General features: G+C 36.9%; 2 protein-coding genes across 3 annotated transcripts; one reads left to right on the forward strand and one right to left on the reverse strand.

Moving 5' to 3' along the window:
* Positions 1–4603: 4603 nt before the first annotated feature.
* On the reverse strand, positions 4604–16457 carry LOC581259 (ubiquitin-protein ligase E3A). Its single transcript, XM_030980339.1, has 11 exons — positions 16227–16457; positions 14132–14167; positions 13341–13720; positions 11891–13110; positions 11049–11193; positions 10221–10426; positions 9605–9769; positions 8505–8660; positions 7921–7994; positions 7048–7191; positions 4604–6123 (listed from the first exon to the last, which is right to left on the reverse strand). The coding sequence occupies exons 1-11, from the start codon at positions 16298–16300 to the stop codon at positions 6003–6005; spliced, it is 2721 nt and encodes a 906-aa protein (XP_030836199.1). The 5' UTR covers positions 16301–16457; the 3' UTR covers positions 4604–6002.
* A 2018-nt stretch (positions 16458–18475) lies between these two features.
* Positions 18476–22292, forward strand: LOC105447528. 2 transcript variants are annotated; one of them, XM_011685707.2, is made up of 4 exons: positions 18476–18546; positions 19894–20016; positions 21027–21227; positions 21880–22292. In XM_011685707.2, the coding sequence occupies exons 2-4, from the start codon at positions 19899–19901 to the stop codon at positions 22113–22115; spliced, it is 555 nt and encodes a 184-aa protein (XP_011684009.2). In that variant the 5' UTR covers positions 18476–18546; positions 19894–19898; the 3' UTR covers positions 22116–22292. The 2 variants fall into 2 exon arrangements, with proteins under 2 accessions (XP_011684009.2, XP_011684017.2); XM_011685715.2 differs by having other exon boundaries at positions 19897–20016.
* The last annotated feature ends 1886 nt before the right edge of the window (positions 22293–24178 follow it).

A 24178-nucleotide genomic window follows, 5' to 3' on the forward strand; every position in this document is an offset into this window, starting at 1 on the left:
GTCCGTACGTCCGTCCGTACATCCGTCCGTACGTCCGTCCCGTTTGACCGTTATCACAATATCTCAAGAACCATTTAAGATTTAAACTTAAGACTCGGGAATAGTATTTATTACCATAGGAAGACGATCTGATTAGATTTTGGAGTACGTAGGTCAAAGGTCACAGGTCACAGAGGTCAACTTATGAAATTCCTTGTATTGAGTTTGTTAGCGCGATATCTCAAGAACCATTTGAGATTTAAACTTCAAACTTAAGGATAGTATGTATCACCATAGGAAGACGATCTGATTAGATTTTGGAGCACGTATGTCAAAGGTCAAGGGTCACAGAGGTCAACTTATGAAATTCCATACATTGAGATTGTTATCATGATATCTCAAGAACCACTGGAGATTTAAACTTCAAACTTAGTGATAGTGTGTATCACTATAGGAAAACAATCTGATTACATTTTGGAGCATGTAGGTCAAAGGTCAAGGGTCATAGAGGTCAACTTATGAAATTCCATACATTGAGATTGTTATGATATCTCAAGAACCACTGGAGATGTAAAAACTTCAAACTTAAGGATAGTATGTATCACCATAGGAAGACGATCTGATTAGATTTTGGAGCACGTAGGTCAAAGGTCAAGGGTCACAGAGGTCAACTTATGAAATTCCATACATTGAGATTGTTATCATAATATCTCAAGAACCACTGGAGATTTAAACTTCAAACTTAATGATAGTGTGTATCACCATAGGAAGACAATCTGATTAGATTTTGGAGCACGTAGGTCAAAGGTCAAGGGTCACAGAGGTCAACTTATGAAATTCCATACATTGAGATCGTTATCGCGATATCTCAAGAACCACTGGAGAATTTTCACTTCAAACTTAATGATAGTATGTATCACCATATCATAATATCTCAAGAACCACTGGAGATTTAAACTTCAAACTTAATGATAGTGTGTATCACCATAGGAAGACAATCTGATTAGATTTTGGAGCACGTAGGTCAAAGGTCAAGGGTCACAGAGGTCAACTTATGAAATTCAATACATTGAGATTGTTATCATGATATCTCAAGAACCACTGGAGATTTAAACTCCAAACTTGTTTAAATTGCTCTATGGCGGAGGCATCATTTTCGACTGCGCGCAGTCAAAATTCCATCTAGTTTAATATTAGGACATTTTCATTCCTGTATTGCCCTCTCAATTAAGTTAGTTCCTATGTGTTTTAGAGGCCACAGTTTAGGGATTCCAAATTGTCAGTTTAACTTTGATACAAGTTTCATATGTCACAAGTACCAGGACTATTGACAGGACTCTCGATATTATATTTGCTTTATTTTAACATTCTCATCATTGGGTTGTCAAGTTTGGCTTTAGCTTTTGGGTTCTTGTTTTATTTAAGTGTGAATTTATAAGTTTGTTTACATTTAAATTAAACTGGTGATTTCCCAGTATCATTGTTATTTATATATATGGCACAAATTATTCTTTTTTGTTGTTTTAAATTACGATATATTTAGTAATATTCAACCTGAATAAAATGCTGCCTTATCCACGACATTAAATGTTTGTTGAGTATTTTATTTGAAGTCGACAAGACTTATTGATACATTGTACAAGGCAAAACAAAATAATATAGCAAATACACTGATGATACTTTGAAAAGCATGTCAGTACAAAAGGACATGACAATTGCAACTCCTAGATTGATGGGAAAGTCTACTCTGATATTTATTAAGTTTGAATAAAAGCAGGAAAAAAATGAATTAAATTAGTGAAATTTGAAGAAAAATCTGATTTTAAAAAAGGAAGTTGGAATCCATCAAATGCAAATTGGCAACTATTATGTACATTTTGAGGCCCTCCCCCATTTGGTCTGTACAGAAAATTTCATAAATTTCCATTTTCTTGGTAGTTACTAAAAGAATAGATTTTTTCCTTACAGGAGATGTTCAGAAACATATGTGTTCTAATATCTAGGGGACATGTATATGATTAAATATTGTATTTTATCATTTTATCAGAGAAAATATGATGTCACACAGTCGCCAGTTTGTCTTCCATATTTTCTATTGGATTTTGATCAAACTTTTCCTGATCTACCGGTATTACTTTAATTAATCTGCTTCTATATGTGTTAAAACTTACTTGATATCACTGTGGACATCCCCTTTAAAACCAACTGATAAAAACAGAATAAAGACACTGATATGGACAAGAACATTTTGTTGCTTTAAGCAAAATCAAACAATTTAATTTATTATACGTTAATATGAAATGAGAGATGAACTTTCTTGACCTACTCTACAGATATACATGTACACAAAGAATTGAATTTAAACAAAGTCTTGGTATGACAACAGTAGTATTACACACTGCACATACAGGAGAAGTTCTATACCACATATTGGTACATACTTCACAAATAATATTAAGATATGAAATTAAGTCATGTGCAGCAAATCTACAATCTAATTCCTATAAAGCATTCCTACGATGCATAATGTTAGCGTTTTCTTCACATCAGAAAGGACGTCGTACAGGCAAGCATTAGAATATTCTTGCTTGGTTTTGAATCCTACTTCTCTGCGAAGACAACCCATCACCAGCTCATAACAGTTTTGTGACAAATTTCAGCTTCTCGTTACCAGAAATCGGATCCTATACATAATTCTACTACGATACTAGGGTTGGGTTGGTTGAAAGTTCTTTGTTCCATGTGTAATTCATTTTACAGAACATCAATTTTATTTGACTTGCATATCAGTCACTGTAACAATCATATTCTTGTACCTGTACAAAAAAAATGAAACAATGTCGCACTAAACCCAACCCAGGACACTTATTTAATCTTTTTCAGCATTTTACATCATTAAATTTCATTTACAGAAAGGGCAAGTATAACTTCTTCAAACCCATTCCAAGTGTGAGAAACGGCCTCGAACGGCAAAGCTTGTACTTGTGTTCTACAAGCTGCATCTCATTATTCACACGCAATTATTGTCCTGCTTACTCCTAATGTTAAGGTACATATAAAATAATTCCTTTGTTTAGCTTTTTCATTTACATGCTGAGCAACTCTCTGCCCGGTGATATTTTAAATGAAAACAAATCTTCAAAGTATGTGCATATAGAGATCGTACTTTTCAACATTCCTTAATTCTAATTGTACAATTGCATATAGTAGGTGTTTGGTAAGCGTAATATCATTTCAATAGATAACTAATGCAATGAATAAATTAGTAACGTACATATGAAATGGGGTGAATGAAAGACGAAACTTGAGAAATATAATGTTTTTGTCCTACTTCTGTTCACCCAGGATGGATGCATACCCTTTTCATGTATTTCATTATTCATCATGAATTTAAAATGAAAAATATATTATCTGCATCACTCCTAGTAAGGGAAATGCCTCAAACTTTATTCTGATGTTCCAACTCACCCCATTTTATTGTACTCACATCACATCTCGCTATGACAGTAACTCGTTGCTAATAGACTAGCAAAATCTATACCAATTCTCATTTGACATCGAGCATAGCGTATCAACAAATAATTGTGGTTCCTATTTTTCATGGAAATCCTTTGAATATAAAGCAAATGTGAAGAAAAAGAAGCTAGATTCATGAGTATCAGGATCTCCCTGCTAAAGTCAGGCTCCACTGTGTTCATTCAGTGAAACCTGTCTATAAAGACTGCTAAAGGGAGACAAGAATGCAGTCTCAACATGCTGATGGTCTCTATAGACAGGTTCCATTAAAACATACTTCAATATTTTCAAATACTGTTCAGGGGATTGTTTTTAAATGTGGTCTATATGTATACAGACAAGTGGTCTTTCTGCACAGGTTGTCTCTAAAACAGGTTTGAATATTTAATTATTTACCGTGATGATAAAGCTCTAAATACACTCTTTACCTTTAAATGCTAGCAGTATTTGGTATTCCACAGAGACAACCTGAAAATAAAGCATGCTTCCCTGGTCCCAAAGTATGATTAACCTCAAAGTATTGGATGTGTAATAGTGATGCTTTTATTAATCCTTGTCAGATGACCATGACACATCCAATAGGTATTTACCTGTGACTAGTCTGATGGTTCACACACCTTTCTCAAATGTGTATTGGCAAATTGAGGTTAGGTGCAGGTTTCAGGACATGTCTTTGATAGATGTTTTGATGTGTCACAGAAAAAATTCCATGTGATATAGACAATTTTGATGACCTTGTTCAACAATATACTAAATCCTTACTTGTATGTCCTAATCAAATTATATTGCTGAGAGCCATTTAATAGTTACCTGTATGTACTGATTTTTGCTATCAACTCATGCATTTATTGCATAACAGCCTCGTAAAAGGAGAAAATAATGCATAGTATCCATGCAATTGTAAATGTTGCAAATTTTTAACTTCTTACCTATTAGAAAGCTAAGATGTAATACATTCTATAATAGTAATCTAAAATTAGGTGATTCAAGGAAAACCAAATTATTTCACATCTCACTCTCTTATGCTTTTCAGATCACTATTAAGCATTTACATCCTTGTCAGGAAATGTCCTTTGCAATTCAACCAAATAAACCATTCTCATTTTTGGGCATGCAATTCCATCAAATCCATTTTTGTAGAGCACCGATCGACAAGCAATGATTTTTCCTTTTCCCCATTTTGTTTTCTTCTTCATCTGAAGGTGCATGCATTCTGCATTGCCTACTATAATGTGAGAAATCCTGTAGGCCAATGGAAGTGATACCAAGAGAATCACTAATCACTAATCAATTCATTCTTTCTTCATACCTTGTACATGCACTCATGGAAAAAAAAACCTGTGTATATAACTAAAGTCCAGTCTTTGTTCAGTTCATAGCTCAATATTCAAATTAAATCCTCAATTTACTAAATTCAGCTAAATTAAAAACTGGTATGATCCATGGTGATGTCTTATACTTCAAGTGCAGAACGGAAAAGAGAGTCTAACATATGATCTCAAAATTGTTTCTATAATCAAATTCATTTCAATAACAAAATTAAAACAAGGAGAGAATGTCTTACAAGGTAGATACATGTAGTAGTATTTGGTGAAAATCGCACTTGAAAATTAAAACAACCCAATCTAAAAAATTCATTCCTTGTATGTTGTTTTGGGTAAATAGTTCTAACACTACTAGGTACACTGCATTAAATAACTGTGACTGAAACTCAAGTCTATACCAGCCATCTCTAGGAAAATGGACTATCTGTAGAGAATATTTGTATCAATGTGTGAATTAACATGTACATTTCTATTTCCTCATATCTATCCCAGAAATCTACACTAGTGTACAAGTGTGTTATACACAACCATTGTACACAACCATTATGTAGCAACCCAAAGCCAAGGAGTATTCTCACAGCTAACCAGGTTGTATATAAACATTCTGCCACAAGGTTGCCCAATGTGAAACCTTTCAGACAGTAACCTAAATAAATCGAATGTGAAGCAAAGTTGATATCTCAAGTGATTTACTCTACATTTCGTTGCATTCTGGTGTCGTTTGCGTATCGGTATCCTTTACACACACACACATAACAATTCAATAGTATGATGCAGTAAGACATTTTCATGCATAATAGTAAATGTTCATTTCAATGCATAACAGATCTTTACCAGTTGGTTAATTACTATTATATGTTATCACAATGCTTGACTAACCGGGGCAAGAGAAAGAAAGTTTAAATCAGAAATACTACATACACAGAATGAAATACATAGAGAGATAAGTCAACAAAAAGAGAGAATTAAGGATAGAAAAGGAGGATCCGAAAGACTAAAATATGATCAAAACAGAGACAGGGAAGAAAAAGAAATCAAGCAACAGAAGTAGGAATAAGAATGCAATATGCTTGACACCTGGTATAATCAATGATGCATTCTACTTCAGAGGAATTCAAAGTAATAATCATCTCTTGCTTTGTTGCTATGGCAGGCAGCCTTGGGTGATGGAGTACTGGTGGTTTAGAGCATGCCGAAGCCCTTAGCATGGGTGATGGCTTTGAGTAACCTCTCCTCCAGTTTGGCTTTGCTGGAGTACTCAGGAAGCAGAAGAACATTGAAACAGGTGTGGGAGGTTGGCAACCTACATGTACACATGAAGAACAAAGCCAGGTGGAAAGAAAACAAATAAAATAATGAATAACAGAAACAACAGTACAACTAACTAATAAAGACGTCTAATTCATAACTTGCTTCTGATAAAGGAAGCAGTGGCTTTGGGAAGGAACCATTGAATTCATGAAAAAGTGATTTCATTATGCTAGCCATGGTTAATTAGAGATTAAGAAGTGAGTACCGAACACTGTGCTTCTTTCTTTTTTTCACATGTAAGAACATTCCCCAAATTTATACCTTTTGAAGTTGTCTCTCTTTTGAAGAATATGTATTACCTAAAGCCTAAAATAAAAACTGGTTGTATTGCCCTTTGCGACCGACCCAAAAATCTGAAAATCTACGGTCGGCATTTTAAAAAAGGTTGTTTTTTTAACTGTTTTTTATATTTTTTTTATATTAATGAATAAAAATAAATCTATTTTGTTTGTTTAAATGGGATATAAATGCATAAAATCAAATTATTCCAAAATTCTCACTCGTGCAAACCATGGATAATTATGAGGTGAAAAAGATATCAATGGAATGATGACGCTGAAGCACATGTATTAAAGCATTAAAAACTGAGAAATATCAGCTAAAAGAGGGTGGGAAAAAGAAAAAAACATTCAAATCTGAAAATATCGGCCCAAAGAGAGCGACAAAAAAAAAGTTTAAAAAAAAAAATACTTTCCGACCGACCGACCCATGTTTTGGCACCCAAAGGGCAATACAACAAGTTTTTATTTTAGGCCTAATGGTTCGAGCTAATTAAGACATGGGCCTGCTCATCAAAATGGATCTTTACCCTTTCCCCTGCATTTTTTGTTGTTCTTGTTATATGGCCTTGACCGAGATCGATTAATAGTGATACATTGTAGAAGAAAGAGGGAGGTGGGATTAGAGAATACTGTACCTGTCTGAGTCCGGTCCATTTTTGGCTAGGATTAGTCTTAGCTTTGCCAGACCTCCTACTGGAACCCGATCACTGCCTGTAGTGAACATCAACAGCTTCCTCTTCTGGTCTTCATCCATACTATGCACTATCTCCCAGAAGTACCTGTACCAAATGGAAACAAGAGTCGGACATTCACTAATTTACTCTGACAAAATCATGCTTAGTAGGAAAAAAAATGCTCCGTTACTCTATATCCTTTGAAAGGTAGTCACAACACCAAGGATCTTTGGATGGCCGAGACCATAACTAACATTGGGCATATATGGATGTTACCTATCAATAAAAGATCATCTAATACTCTTTTCACACTTGTTTTGCTTAACCCCGTACTTTGCTTAGCCCGTACTATCCTTAATCCCAGACTAACTTTTTGGCTTTTCACACACGCTTTTTTAGTCCTGTACTAAGCGCTCATCCCGGAATAAGAATTTCATGCTGTTCTCACTGCAATTCGTAAGCCCCGTACCAGCTGTATAGTTGGAATATTCATTAATTCGCTCTATTGCATAGTACCTGCCTATTTTTTGTTTCTGTTCTCATTCATTCGCTCGGCACCACAATTGCAGAGTTAGCAAAACAATTGCAGGGTTTGGACTTGCGATTTTGCAGGGCCAGCTAACCCCGTACTATGGGTGGGGCTAGCCCACTTTCGTAAATACGTGTCTGAACAGAAAGTGGAATAAGCTTAACCCCAGACTAAAGGTGGGGCTAAGACCCCCCCTTTAACCCCACATATAGGCCGGGGTTAGGCAAAATTTTGCCAGTGTGAAAACAGTATAAGGGTACTTAGGTATACTGATATTCAAATCCATCCTTGTAATGGTTGCTCACCTGATAGTAGGCGATGTACTTGTATAGCCTCCATCATACTCCGTGGCCTTCTCAAGCTCATTGAAGTCAAAGTTCTGAAGGAAAAAAGTAAAATTTAAATGATTATTCTATCAAAATTAATGCTACGGTCACAAAGGTTCGTACGAACGATGATTTCGTACAAAACTCTGTTTTTCAATTGTCTTCCCGAATTTCCATTGTCTGAAAATTGTTTGAACGGCATTCGTAGCAGTTCGTAATGGCATTTGTGACCGAGGCTTAAGACAATGAAAAGAACACATTCATCACCATATATTTACAATGTGTGCAAGGTACAACAGCTGATGGTATGCTCAAATTATTCTGTTTATGAAAGCGAAACAGGCAGAAACCTCTGGTGGCCTAAACTCATCACAGGGTACAATTATGCTACATGCAAATGGAACATAAATATATTAAACCGTTTTGTGATATATCAGGGAAAGCTGATAATTCTAAACTTTAAATACTCTATGATATGTGCATTTAACTGAAACAAAATCTGTGCACATCAATAGCAGAATTTCCGGATGAATTTCTCAAGGGTCAGCTAGATCTTATCTTACCTTGCTCCCACACACAAGGAGTTCCACCTCATCTGGTCTAAACCAGTTCCTCAGCGGAGATTCATCCGTTACCATGTCAAAACCTCTCCTGAATTCTCGAAACTGTTTCTCTATTGACCTGTTAAGAATGAAGTCTGCATACAGGTCAACAAACTCCTAGAAGATCAATTGAAAAAAAATACCAGAAAGTATATTAGAGATATTGTAGTCAATTGATTCATTTTATACAGTGACTTGCCAGGAAATACACAAGTTTCAAGCCAAGAAATAGTACCACTGTCAAGAGACAGGACATAGCAAAATTACAAAAAGATCTCTATCTTTCTATTCTTAACTTGATCTTGTAAGTCATGTAACAATTTGTAGAATAAACTAGATGGAACTTCGATGCCTCCGCCATAGAGCGATTTTACAAACCAAGACAGAAGCAATTTTTGAAATTTAAGTTTGATTGTAATCTATCTGTCGGTTTTAATAATGCATTCACAAGCTATTTATAGGCATACATAATGAGCCCCATGACCTTTTACCTGATGACTCTAAAATCTAATCAGTTCATTGGCTCTGCAAGATACATATACATGTGTTGAGTTTGATAGTAATCTGTCTATTGGCTCTCATGATAATGCGATCACAAGCTGTTTTTTGAATACATAATGAGCCCTGTGACCTTTGACCTTTGACCTTGTGACCCCAAAATCTAATCAGTTCATTGGCTCTGCAAGATACATACACGACCCAAATTTGGCAGGAATCCATTAATCGGTTCTTGAGATAACGTGATCACGTCATCACAAGCTATTTTTGCAACAAAGTTTCTTGTCTCTTTGACCCCATTTTTCCTTTGTTATTGACCAAAAATATGTAATGTATACATGTAGTTAATCTGATTATAATTCCATTTTTCAAAAATGCAAAGATCATTAAGATTCATTGTCATATGCCAAATCAAAACGAAATCATGAGTTAATTGCACTGCTCCTCATCGACTGTATCCTTACATAAATTCTGGTGGCATTCTTAACAGCAAAAATACTTTTTAGGCTGCAAAATTAAACTATAAGCCCTTTTTCGGGGTTACTAAGAACACTTATAATTACCTTTCTATTTTCAACAGTGACAGGGATCTGAGCTCCATTCTCCTTCAAGTCGTGCGTGATGGTATTACCAAAGACATCAATGTAACTGATCATGAAGTTCATCATGAATGTCTCCTCTACAGTATCTTCATGCTCAAGGAGTGCCTTCAAGCTGTTGTACAGAACCTGATCAAGATACAACAGAGGAAATTGCTTTTAACCTACAGCCTTGAGATGCCTTGTTCATATTCTGAGGAAAATAGTTTAATAATTGTTATTAGTGAATCAAACATAACTCATTGAAACAAGCTCCTCTCTGACAAAAAGTTGCAAAATCAGCACAGAGGCTGCTGTAAGGTATGGTGTGGTATCTTTAGTGGATACAGAGTCTCAGAAAGTCTGTAGGCAAGTATCTTCTTGTCAGTATCAATCAGCAAGTCCCTTGGATATGACAGAAGATGTAAGTCCCCTGGTTACTTAACTAAACATACATTGATTAAGTTGTTTTGTTAGTAGTGAATTTACTCGGCATAAAATCAGACATCAACATGTCTACAAAATGTGGACAGAGTATGGATGGAATTGCGATACAAGAGGACAAAACTCATTCCAAATGGAAAAATGAAAAATTCCTTACAGGTTGAGCATCATGGAGATCAGCAAAGACTCCTCGTCGTCCCATCAGCTTACGATAGACAACCATTGGGAAGGTGACGTCCAGGATGACATTGTTATAGATGGCCAGGCCAAGTAGAATGCCGATAAGGGTATACTGACGGTTTGTCTCAAACGATGTGGGATTGAACCAGTAAGTCTGCAAGTCTGAATTATGGGTGAACATGCCTAAGGGTGGAGATGGAGAGACAGGATTGATTTGACCGATTCATGATGAATAGATTACATCGTTGATTAAACATCAATATAAACAAGTACACCGTGCCAATATCAGATTTGACATTTACTAATAATAAGGCAAATATCAAGTCTCAACATTGTATTTAATTCCTATTTACATCAGATGGTTTGCTGGTAGAATATAACAATGTTTTCTTTATCTGTATTCATTTGTGTAAGGGAATGCTCCAAAATGATTGTGTGTGGTTGAAAGGATGGGAGAGGTACATTGCAATAGTATGTGATGTACAGTGACTACAGAATGGATGAGATAAATAAAGAGTATGAGTGAACAGGAAGATTCTGTGGTATTGAGTAAGCAATATTAAACATTCAATAAATTGAAAAATATATATAACACATTAAATGGAGATTGTAACCAACAATTTTTTAAGGAAACTTGAACTAATTTTTTCTTCACATCTGTATCATCTTATTAGAGATCAGTCTAAAGTCTAAAGCAATTCTTTTAAATACTTTTCATGCTCATCACTCCCAAGAATTGCCACTGCTGATGTGACTTAAGAAGTGAAGATAAATATCTTCTAATATTCTATAAGGTTGTAATTACCAATGTCAGGATTAAAGATCTCTTGGATGACAAGCTGGAAGAATTCTTTTGAGACCCCACCCTCATCTACACCTTGTTCTCCTTCAAACTCCACATACAGCTGCTTCTTCAGATCCATAGGATTGTCAACAGCAATCATCTCCAACTATAATAGTAGACAATTATCATTATCATTGATCAGGATCTTCAGGACTTCATATATTTAGTCATTTTTTGTCACTGAACTAAACCATACAAAATTGATTTATAAAATGTAAGGACATTTGGATAAAAATAAACCAAATGCGATTGAACAAAAGTTCTAAATTATCAAGCCTCTGCAGCAGTGTTGTGGTGTAGTGGATACGTCACTGGACTGTGGATATCATGGTTCGTGGTTCGAGTCCCACCGCGGCACTAATGTCCTTTGGAAAGACATTGATTTACTTTTGCCACTCTCCACCAGGTGAAGTAAATGGGTACCCAGTGAAAAGAAACTCCTTGAAATGCTTTAGCGCCTTATCAGGGTGGCTCAGGTACAGCAGGGGTAATAATATAATATTTGTATTAAGCGCAGTAGTGTATATTCATATAGTAGCTGCGCTATATCAATGAACATATAAATATAATTCATGTTTTTTTTTTTAATTAGTTATCAATTATTACTTGATTTTAAGGTGGTACATTGTATGTTACAAATTTTCTTTCAATATTTCAACTGTAACATGTTTAACATTACAAGGAATTTTATGAACTATGACAAATAATCCTGTGTAATGGACTGAACATCACAAGGGAATAAATTCAAAGAAAGAATTTGAAGATGATTATCAAAAAGAAGAAAAAAAGAAAAATCAACTTACCCGAACTAGTGAATCATCTACTACGTGGTCTCGACGGACTTTAAGCTTTAGATAGGGATTGATTTCTTCCCCTTGGACCAAGCTATTCAGCAGAGTCAGTCTCCTCTCATGAAACATTCTCACACGACTGTCATAATATAAGCCTGTGCTCTTAGTGGCTGGTGTTAGAATAAACGGGTAATTCAGAAATGCAAATCGTCCATCGCTCTCCTTCTTGTAGCAGGTGAAGTCATGGTCAACTTCCAATTGATCATTCAAAGGCTCATTATAGAACTCACTGAAAGGGATCAGGGGCTTACGACAATCAAGAACGGTCAAACCAAGCTTCTTGGCAAAGGAGTCTTCTTTGGGCGGTTTCCTTTCTTTGTTTTCATGTCCGAGAGCTCCAAGAAAGTCCTGGAGATTGAGCTCTTCCTCCTCTTTGGACAGCCTGCTCTGGTGCTCCACCACTCCCCCTAGTATGCATGCATAATAAAGGATCTTCATGCAGTCTGTTGCTGAAGTTATTGCATCATCCTCATTAACAGTGATTCTCCGTGGTCCGGAGTTGAAGTGTCCACTTAGCACTTTGAATGTGATTAGCTGCTGCAATGCCTGCACCTTGCGCGTGAGACTAACCGGTGAGAACTTGGACCACACCTTTGCAAGATTGCAGGAGGCTGCGAGAGGGAGATGGCTCAAGGCCCGGCAGAAGGTGGGAAAGGCAACTTCTAAGTACTCAGGGCTGGACATCATGGGATTCTCCATGGTGATGATGATAAAGTTCAGTTGGTTGCTACCATCTTGAAAGAGAGGGTTGACTATTACCTCCACATCAGCCATTTGAGCCAGACTAGTGACTGCATTGAGCATAGCATTATTAACCCTCTCTTCATCTAGCTTTGTGATTGCTTCATACACCCGCTGCACAGACTCCATGTCTACCTCCAGAGTATCCGTGGCCTTTGATGAGCATTCTCCTAGATCATGGTCTGCCAGACGTGTGCTTATGCTCTGCAGACCTTCATCCATCTCATCAGTCTCCTTATCATCTCTCTGCTTTCTCTCCTTATCTGAAAGACCTTGTTTGACAGTCCTTAAAAAGCTTTTGTTTAATGATTGCCAACATGAAAAGACTCGACCAATCACACGGACAAGAGGAGAAAAGTTCTTTGACTCCATGCATTGCTTGAGGATCTCCAATATCTTTGCTTCCGTCAAGAAATAGATGTCTTTTATACCTACAAAAAGAGAGCAAAAAAAAATCAAAATATGATCAGTGAAACTGAGCTTAATTTGTTAATGACATAAATTGGGAAATATACATGTATAAGCAAAAAAGGCAAATTCAACAGGGTATTCTAAAAAATATACAAAGTGGTACTTCACCATGTTCAAAAGATCTGTGAATATTTGGGGTCGTTTGTATAATTTGCTAATTCTGAACTAGTCTATAATGATAATCACTTACTATCTGATTCTGAAGAGCTTCTCTGTGTGTCTAGGGGCTTTGGCAAGAGGGTTTGTTTGTCACCGTCAGATGAACTAGTTGAAGGTGTATTCCTAGCAAAGCTCGTAGATGGCTGTGCAGCAGGAGATACATCCATGGGTGTTGTACCATCAGATTGGTCTTCTACATCGCCCGTTTTGAGCTGTTTGTTAGGAGCCGACTCACACAGGGTAGCTTTACGTTTGAACAGATCCAGAGCCATAGCTGCTGCCTCATTGCTGCTGAGATGGGTTTGTCGACCACTAGAGGCACAGAACTCATTGCAACAGCCTGCATTTCCACAGCCATTGGTGAGCTGGTAGAAATACCGCTCTATAAGACCACGAGCCTGTGATCTCTTCCTGCAAATTAAATAACACATGACTTTTATTCTTGTTCATTTGACTCAAATGAAAAGTTTAAATAACCTGAAAGTGCCTTGATCAGTTACTTGTAACTGGAAAGCAGCTGCATATACAAAACAAAAGAGAATTCATCATCATCACTGTAGCAGTGATTCCCACAATACTATCTCTTTCATATGTAAATAATGAAATCTAGCTATAAAAAGAAAAGAAATACTTGAGCACATTCATTTCTATTCTCTCCAATATAAAAAATAATATAAATATTCACTGGAAGAAATGCATGTTTATAGTTCATTTCAAATTTTGTAAATTTTGCATTTTTGAAGAAGTAGGAGTTGGCTAATCAAATTTAATTCAATTTCAGACTTTTAAAAAATACAGTAATACTTATAACACACTACTCACATTTCATCGGAAGATGCACTGCCTCCGTCTGTAATGCTATGACAAAAATAAAAGAAATATTTTAATTCATGTTCCATTTATTGCCCAGGTAATGTAAAATCAATTTAAAAAAACAATTACAAAAACTAACTTGTACTTACAATAATGTGCAATCATCATTGTGAAATCCCACTGGAAACTAGACATATTAAATCCCTGACCAGCAATTATAGTTCCAGGGTTAATTTTATCAAGCATGCAATGGCTAGTATGTAGACCTGTAGGTGTGACTGTGCAATCTGGCTTTATTCCTGTCAAACTAAATGGCCATACACTAAATGAAACTCATGCATGTCTGTGAAGTCTTGACTGACCCATTGTTTTCATTACACTACATTTTAGCAACCGTTTTGCATGCATTGTGCTCTGATGAGATTATTACAACAACTAAGATGTTGATAGCCTTATCAACAAAATCTTACTTTCGTGGCAAATTATAAGTTGTGCCTAGAAGGAGTCTATTCTATTTTCATTCCATGATATGCTTCTCATTTGGTATTAAAATTATTCACAAACTTTTACAGAATATGATTATTGGATTAATGATTATTAAATCATGAATAAAATATATTAAAAATATTCTTAACAAATTCATAACATGCTAAGAATCTATGCCTCTGTGGATTTGGGATGCCCCATTTGAACAAAATCTCACAATGACAATCATCATCACATGATTCACATCATGATGCATCAGTCACGAGTCTAGACCGAAAGCTTCAGTCTCTATAATCGTCGGTTGTTCCACTGAGACTACGTCTGGCTCCACTAGACCTCCGGTTATAGAGACTGAACGACTGCCTATGCCAGCCTGTGTTGAACTTATTCCGCTAGATTTTAGCCGCTAGGCCCCTCCCACAAACTTGCCACGGCCGTATTGTTATGCCCCCAAAATCCCCCAAAATGTCATTTTACCTCGTTCATTTACAATTTTAAATTAGGCCTAGGCTATAATACATCGGTTCCACTTACTAACTTCATTGATATAATCCGTTTAATGGTCCCTTTTAAGGAAATTATCGGTCAAAATCGACATCCATGTTGAAAATCTTGCAAGCCGTGTTTAACTCTCGCTGCCGTCAATCTCATCCCTTCTAGTCTACGCCGAAGGCAAAATGATTATGAAGGAAAAACTGTGCGCCATCTACACGTTCGTAATGGCGTTATCACAGTTTTTCCTTCATAATCATTTTGCCTTCGGCGTAGACTAGAAAGGATGAGATTGACGGCAGCGAGAGTTTAACACGGCTTGCAAGATTTTCAACATGGATGTCGATTTTGACCGATAATTTCCTTAAAAGGGACCATTAAACGGATTATATCAATGAAGTTAGTAAGTGGAACCGATGTATTATAGCCTAGGCCTAATTTAAAATTGTAAATGAACGAGGTAAAATGACATTTTGGGGGATTTTGGGGGCATAACAATACGGCCGTGGCAAGTTTGTGGGAGGGGCCTAGCGGCTAAAATCTAGCGGAATAAGTTCAACATAGGCTGGCATAGGCGATCGTTCTGTCTCTATAACCGGAGGTCTAGTGGAGCCAGACGTAGTCTCAGTGGAACAACCGACGATTATAGAGACTGAAGCTTTCGGTCTATCACGAGTCATGACATTTTCCCCAAACTAAATTTGTCTCAATCATGCATGTAGATCTGTACATGTCTGCCTATTCTCTATTGACTCAATCTGCGAAGGATACAACTCCGCAGTTCTCCAGACCTGGAGAAAATCAAGAAGAAGAAGAAGATATAGTGATGTACTACATGTATAGACCCCCTAGCCTAGTAGCTGACAATGACATGTTTATTGCAAGCAACGAAAGTCGAAAGGTCTAATCCGACATCATTTTAATTATTAGTTATTGTCCTTTCATTTTGTATTTTTGAAATTTTATTAGCCATACTAGCGATAATGCTACTTTTATTTTAATAAGGACTTCAAAGCGTTGACTAAGACTAAAGTAAGAGTTAGAAGAAGAGTAATTTTTGCATGTCTCATTATTGACAACAATGTCGCGTATAATATAGCGCGTAGATAGTACATGGCACACTGACCTTCCTTCCACTTCTGTTTCCACTGCTTCTTCTCGCGAAGCGTTATCAATCTCCCTTGATGGATTCATACGCATACATCAAATTATGTAGTTATTTATGAGATAAATGTCGGTTAATGAGTATAAATAGTTAACTAAAACGATAGAAATCTTTAATTAATCGTCGAACAAGGTGTAAATAGGCGCCGGACCGTTTCCTGACGTTGACCTTCCACACAATAATACAGTACAGAAACAAATTTCCTATACATACTGCTTCAACTCTTCTCGCATACAATTCAGCTCATTAATTTTCGACCCATTTACATGCAGTACATAGCATTAGTGGCTGTTTGGTATGGATCAGATATATTTCATAATAACACTGTATATCACCCATAAAAGATATATATACAGGTTTTTTGTCATTGTTGCTTGCTGAGAGAATATATGCCAGTTGTTTTGAAAATACCTGTACCTCACAAAATGTCTTAATTTATCAGGTTTGCTTTACATTAACATCGAAACATGGCATAAAAATTTACCAAAATAATGTTACAGCCATGCTGAAAAACAATGTAACTTGAATTTTTGGTAACAAATGAATGAATGAATATTGAATAGTTCGAATAAGCCCTAACATCCACAGATCTATCATGGAGAAACCCTTTTTTGCATTCTAGAATGGGTCGGTGATCAATGCCAAACTGATGGAGCTGCTTCATAAATAAACAGACATTCAAATAGAAAGCAACAGACTTTCGGGGACAAGTAATATTATATGAAAACCAAGTCAATCGGAATGCAAAATGAGACTGGCTACTACAGTAACATTCGTGGACTTGATTCATCCACCATTTTCTGTCGAGTGCCTAACCTGTCAAACATAATCTAAGCATCCTGCCAATCTTGGAATAAAAAAAACCCTTAAAATCCCAGTCATTTTATAGGCGCGCAAAGAACCCGATCTCTAATACATGATTTATCCTGCGAATTGCTCACATTCTGTAGCCCTCAAGTACTCATTTGAGTTATAGTATATTTCCAGAAAGGAATGAGAGAGAGAGAGAGAGAGAGAGAGGGTAAGAGAGAGAGAGCGGAGAAGAAATAGAGAGAAATAAAACGAGAGAGAGGGAGAGAGAGAGAGTGAAAAGGGAGAGAGACAAAGAGAGAAAAATACGTGCAGAGAGAGAAAGACACTATGGGACAGAGAGAGAGAGGGAGAGAGAAAAGAAAGAGAGAGAAATAAAAACGAAAAACGAGAGGGAGAGAGAGAGAGAGAGAGAGAGAAAAGGGAGAGAGATACTGAAGAGAGAAATAGACAGAGAGGGAGACAGAGAAAGACAGAGAAAGGGAGAGAGAGAGAGAGAGAGAGAGAGAGAGAGAGATGGAGATGTTTCGTTATCAAGACTGTAATACTCGAAGGCGAAAAATATTGGGTCGAGTATTATAGGGCGATGTGCTGATCAAACATCTCGATGCAATAACACGTACACCGACTATGGAGGGGGGGGGGGGGGGGCTAGTCAAAACACGATTCTGCAAGCCGCAATGCAATGGCGGTATATAGGTCTAAAACACTTAGTTGACACAAAATGACAAAATACAAGTGTTTTAATAATAATTACTGGACTTGGAATTACCGTAATGGAATAGACATATTGTGAAATGACAGGCCCACAGACATGATGAAGCTAATTTGTTCAAAATAGGACCTATACGATGGTGACTCTGATGAGATAATGATGATGATAATACTGATGATAATAACGTTCTCAAATTTAGCATAGGGCACACGCTTATATTAATTTCAGCTAGATTTTGCAGAAAGCACGTTTCTTTGGCAGTGCATGGTTTCGTCACTGCTTATAAGTTAATCTGTATATACTTCCCCGTTTGTCGTTTATTATAAGCTTAGTTTATTATATAGACATAATTTAAGAAAGATGTTTATACGGCAGTCCATTTTCGATGGACAGTATCGCCGATTGTACATGGCGCCAAGGTATTTGGGTATATTACCACCATGAGTGGGGGGGGGGGGGGGGCTTTCTCTTGTAGTGTGTAGATCAGTGCTGATTAACTTTTTCCGTAATAAAAGAGACATAATCATCATTTGATAGACTTTAACCTGTCAATGTTGTCCTTTTATGATAATGCAGTATCAATATATTACACACAGCTAAGACTGTTTGTCACCTTTGTACTTGAGCTCCCTACGTTCTAGAGTGTTCTGCCTTTCCGTAGAAACACGAGCAGACAATTAGGAAAGCGCAAGTCTCCAGATCAATTAACGTATCAATCCTAAGGAGGTCTCAATATAATCATTCCCGCACCAGTCAGTGAGTATATACATTATCCCATCCTTTTTCCAGTTACTATTCTAAAACCCATCCAATATCTTTTTGGAGCAATTACTGTGCAATGAAGTAATTAGGAAAAGTATTACCGTGTTTATCTGTTGAGTTTCCTGTTTATAGTCTCCAAGCTTTCTTGTGTATTCCTTTATCTTTAAATATACGAAAATTATGCATTTTAGGCCACGTGATTGGCTATGTCTTATTAAGCCTATTTTTTTAGTTAGTTGAACTGTGACGTAGAAAATAAAAGGATATCCTATAATCGGAAGATGACAAAGACCGCCCCCTCCCCCAAAAAAATTATAAAAAATAAAACAAATAGTGGTGCGTACGTACCGCTTGCTTCCGACAGGTTCCGACACATCTTTATTTCGAAGCTTCCTTATTCCCACATCCCTATAATTCCGTCATCCCTGTGTTCCAACGTCCGATTTAATCCAACGCCCCTATATGTTTTGACACCAATATATAATTATGTTCCGAAAATCCCTAGTTCCAACGGATCAGTGTTCCTTCATTCCAGTTTTACCGCATCCCTGTGATTTGACGCACCTTATGTCTCGGCACCGCTATGTTTCATCGCTCTGTTGTTACCATTACTTCGACACTTAATGTTCCGACACCAATATAATGTTCTGTCGCCCCTTTATTGTGACAAAATATCCCTACCTTGCTATGCCCCCGTGTTCCGACTCCTTAACATTTCGACCCCCCCCCCCCCGTGTTTTGAATCCCTATAGGTTCCACCACCCCAAAATGTTTCGTCCCTCTATTGCTTTCCGACGCTTCTATGCACATCGACACCCTATAATTCCGCCACCCCTGTGTTTTTAAAAGCTCTGGGATAAAACGACACGGTGTTCCTATATAACGTCCCTTGTCTTAAAAATGTCCATATAGGGTCAGACAACCCAATGTTTCGGCATCTCTGTGTTTCGATAATTTATGTTCCGATGATTATCATAATAAAATTCATCTACATCAAAGCGAGCGGAGCATCACTGTGTTTTAATCATAGTCTATGAGATCAAAATCTACAATGAGGTTTCATCGCATGAATACTTTTAATCCACCACTAACATTTCTTTAATTCTTTGAATTACTAGGTATTGGATGAATACGTAATGAATTATTACATATTTGTTTTAAATATAATTTTCATCATAGGCGAGCCTGGTTGATATTGTTCCAACTATATGTTTAATCAAGTCCATTTAAAGGTTTGCGGATTGTCACTATATATTTAGCAAACTCGTCACCATTTACGTTAGAGTTAACTGTCTCTTATAATTTCATAACCTAATTGATGTTTTACTTTTATTTTTCCAGCAGCAATGTCATCTTTATCTCTAGTAGTTGTTCTCACACTGGTGGCCATATCATTCAAGGGAAGCACCGCATGTAAGTGCATTCAACTGGCTGATGAGTCCAAGATATGCCTCGCTGACTATGGTAAGTATATACCTAAATTTTAATAAATTTAATCGATTTCAATTATAAATTGCAACATTGCATGAAACATTGTATTTTTTTTCATGATTTTTTAATATTACAAATCAGAGGCGGTGCCGCCAGTCCGGGGAGGGGGCACAATGCTCCTCCCCTCTTTTGAAAGTACCTAAAGGTGCCCGTTTTTACATCAGAAAGTGCCATTTCCTCTTCCCTAAAAATGCCCCTTTTGCGTCTGATAAGTGCCCCTTTTACTTTGGATAAATGTCCCTTTACCATTATAATGGATGTCATATCCAGTGGCGTATACAGGGGGGGGGGCGGGGGGCCCGGCACCCCCCCCTCCCCTTGAGAAAAAAAAATAATGTAAAAACACGTGATTTGTACCTTTTTGGGGGGTTGCCCCCCCCCTGGCGCTCAAGGGAGGGGGTGCAAATTTTTAAATTTTCGAGGACTCCCCCCCCCCCCCAAAAAAAAAGTGATCATTACACATCCCCACCCCCACCCCCACCCCCACTGAGCGACTTTTCGGCCGGCGCGATTTTCAAATTTTTGGGAGCAAAAAAAAAGAAAAAGTTGGGCCCCCTCCCCTAAGAAATCCTGGATCCGCGCCTGGTCATATCTCCCTACAGATAGATGCCACTTACTCTCTTTAAAAAAAAAAGAGTGAATGTTCACTCTATTTTCACTTTCTTGGGAGTGACGTTTTTCTCTTTCTGAAAGTGAATTTTTTTTTTAAAGTGAATAAGTGTCCAATTTCGTATGTTTTAAGTTTCATATCTAAAACAAAGATTTCAATATTCCAAGTAACTAGAAAGCACAATATTACCCCCCCCCCCAAAAAAAAAAAAAAAAAAACAGTCATGCTGAGAAGAGGAATGTAGGCGTAATGGTGAGAAATATTGTCACTTTTCTCTTCCCCTCCCCACATGCGCTCCTAATATTACGCAACTAAGAGTAATATTTTTGAATATTTCCAATCTTTGTTGGATGACTCTCATTCTTCCATGCAGTTATTTCTGGCACCTTGTTAGAGACGAACTCACCAGCTGAACAGAACTCACTTGACAGCGTGATCGACTACCGTGTATCAGTGGGCAAGGTTTATCGGAGTTTTCGAAAGCTTCCGACTACGTTGGCGATCAGGACGGAAGGGCACACATGTGGGTTCACTGACCTACAGGTCAATGCAACTTACTTTATTGCTGGACAAAGTGAGTCGATTTAGACACCAGTGCAAATTTTCTTAAACTATAGACGTCCTGTTGATAAGGGCGTCGTATACAAAATAAAACAAAATATAAATTTCATCAGCTGTTGAGGACGGAGACTGTTACTCTTAAAGATGAATTGCCAAAACTTAAATTGTATAATCACGAGTGTTCAAGTTGTTAGTACAAACAAAATAAATATGATACTGATATGACTATGACTAATGAGATTGAACAGTCCAATCAAATATATACAAGTCCTTCCAGACCAAGCTGAATTTTCTATTTAGATATTTTGAAAGTATGATTACATTTCATCAATGATTTATAAATAGATGTCCTCATGTGTTACACATTGGGGCATAATCAAAACACTATTTCACCAGTAACCACTCAAAACGCAAATAACTTAATACTGGTAACACACATTGAAACAGTTATCATTTACAATTGGATGAATTCTATCAGTTTTGTTTTGTTTATCTGTGCGAGATGTCATTCTGAAGTTTACATTGACGGGTTCTTTTTTTTTCTTCAACTGAACCTCATTCCCTTCAAAATTATGTAAAGACTTTTAATGACCATTAATTCCTATTGTTCCTTATTGTTCCTTTTATAAATATTCGTGTATTTTTTATATGTTTGTTTTTTCTAGTTCAAGATGGAATGTTCATGATCAATCGCTGCTCATCAGTGGTCGCTAAATACGGACCAGATAACATCCCCTATCGTGATTCTGATGTCAAAGTCAATGTCAATGTTACGTCCGGGGTCACGTCGTGTCACGAAGAAGAAGGAGAAGTGAAAGGCTATGGTTCAGCCGTGCTGTTGACCTCTAATGTTGGTCTTCTCATATTTGTTCTCTGTGCCGCGATTTTGAAGATGTTCTAAATGTTTTACATGTACATACGGTTTTCAACAATAATGATTAATGAAGTTGCTTGTTGAAGTATATTCTAACATTCTAAAAAGAAAATCATTGTGTGTTTTCTGCGAATTTGGATATGATTTCCAATAAGGAGTCGGTATAAAATGTTTTAATTTATGGATTTATTCAATATAATTGGATAAATAATGGACAAAAAAGTTGATACGAAAGGTCTCTTGACTGAATTTGTTAATAATGATAATGTAGTATATTCTTGTACAACACTCAAAATTATGTTACATTTAAACTAATAAGGGAGCCATGTATGACCCTGCCGTGGTCTGGGTGTCATCAAAAGTAATAGGTCTGTTTGCCAATGGATTGCAATCTCATTCACCGGTACATGCAAACTTGAAAGATTTCCCTTGATGACCCTACAACTTGCCAGAGGATTACTTGATTTATGATGGCTCACAAGATAGCATGTTGTATGCATTCAATGGCTCGTTCCAAGAAGTTCTAAGGAGAAATAAAATAGTCTATAAGAGTTTAATGAAATGACTTTGTAACTTTCGCTTGATGTCAACCTGACTTGCATGCCTTGCATGCCTGGTTACCTGACTTAGCAACCAGGCATGCAGTCAGGAAGTAGATTGATTCTAAGCTCTGTAATGTCTCTGGTATTATAATGAGTTTGGTGTATGCTAGACTGTATGGCTGCTTGCCAGATAAAGCACCCAGGCATGCGATCGGGTAGTAGATTGCTTTATCTCCTATTGATAATGTGATGCAAATGTTTACTCGTGCTTTAAATAATATGTCTCGATTAACATGCCAGAGGAAAGGATGAAAGTGGGCCTCATGTATGGCACGAGGAAGATAATTATATAGACTAGGGACTGTAGAGATTTGATTTACCTGTAGGGAGAGTGGCAAGAAATAGATAAAGTCTATTAGACTGCCTGTTCTATCATAATGTTTGATATCGATTGCCTGGACTTAAATAAAGCAGAATGACTTTGAACTGAAAATACTTGAGCCTGCGTCCTTATTTTCTGGAATCACTAAACAAGAGGATGGAAGGAATGTTGGGAAGCTGAGTTACAAAATAATGAGGAAGTACTGAAGAGAGTGGATGGAGAAGGGAACCTGATGAGGAAGAGAATCAGAAAACGGAAGGGGGTATGGATATAGGGCACATCTAAGGGGGGCAGTGTGCTTGAAGACATACTGGAACGGAAGCTGGGTGTCAGAATAGGAGAAGGTAGAAGAGGGCTAGGGCACCAGATATCATTCTAGAAATCACCCCAGTAGGAAAAAAAAAACATGTATTAGGAACAAACAAAATGGGGGGGGGGGGGGGGATACAAAACCGTTTCTGAATAAAAATTTGAGTACAACATAGTAGCATATTATTCTCTAGAACCAATCTGTACAGATCTTTTCATGCAATGACATGCTAACATGACATGAATAAGTTGTTGATTTAGCACACATTATCAGTGTCTGAAAAATGACTTAGTTGATGTTAGAAAGAAGGAAAAAAAGAGAGTTGCTTTGTCAACGAATTTTTGATATTTTAATTAAGTGGTGGAAATTTAATTAGCAAGCTCTTATCACCTGAACCAAAAACAACAAAAAACGGTATATTTTCCAATATAATCTTTACTTTTACTGGCCCAAAATTGTGTAATGCCCTTATTTGGATTTAAAAATGCCTTCTGCGTTTTTTTGTTGTAGACGTTTCAAAATATAGTTCCCCTTTTTCTCATATTGGGCCGGACTGGCCATTTTTTTAAAATTTAAATTTGAAAAAAAAAAAAATCGAGACTTGTGTATGATTTATTTCCATATCATATATACTAAAAAATGATTACTCCATGGCCAGCCCCTCCCCCCCCCCCCTCTCTCTCTCTCTCTCTCTCTCTCGGGCAAAGCTAGTTTCCATGCAATCGAAACCGGGCTGACCAGATTAAACTTTTTAAAAAAGCAGAAACACGAAGTTGCAAACCATCCAGAGACTCCTAATAAATTGCGTTACTTATTAATTAATTATTTTATTACAAATCTTTATTCTCAGTTTTCT

The sequence above is a fragment of the Strongylocentrotus purpuratus genome, unplaced genomic scaffold (assembly GCF_000002235.5).
Source record: "Strongylocentrotus purpuratus isolate Spur 01 unplaced genomic scaffold, Spur_5.0 spur5_scaffold_11, whole genome shotgun sequence".
Taxonomy (NCBI): Eukaryota; Metazoa; Echinodermata; class Echinoidea; order Camarodonta; family Strongylocentrotidae; genus Strongylocentrotus; species Strongylocentrotus purpuratus.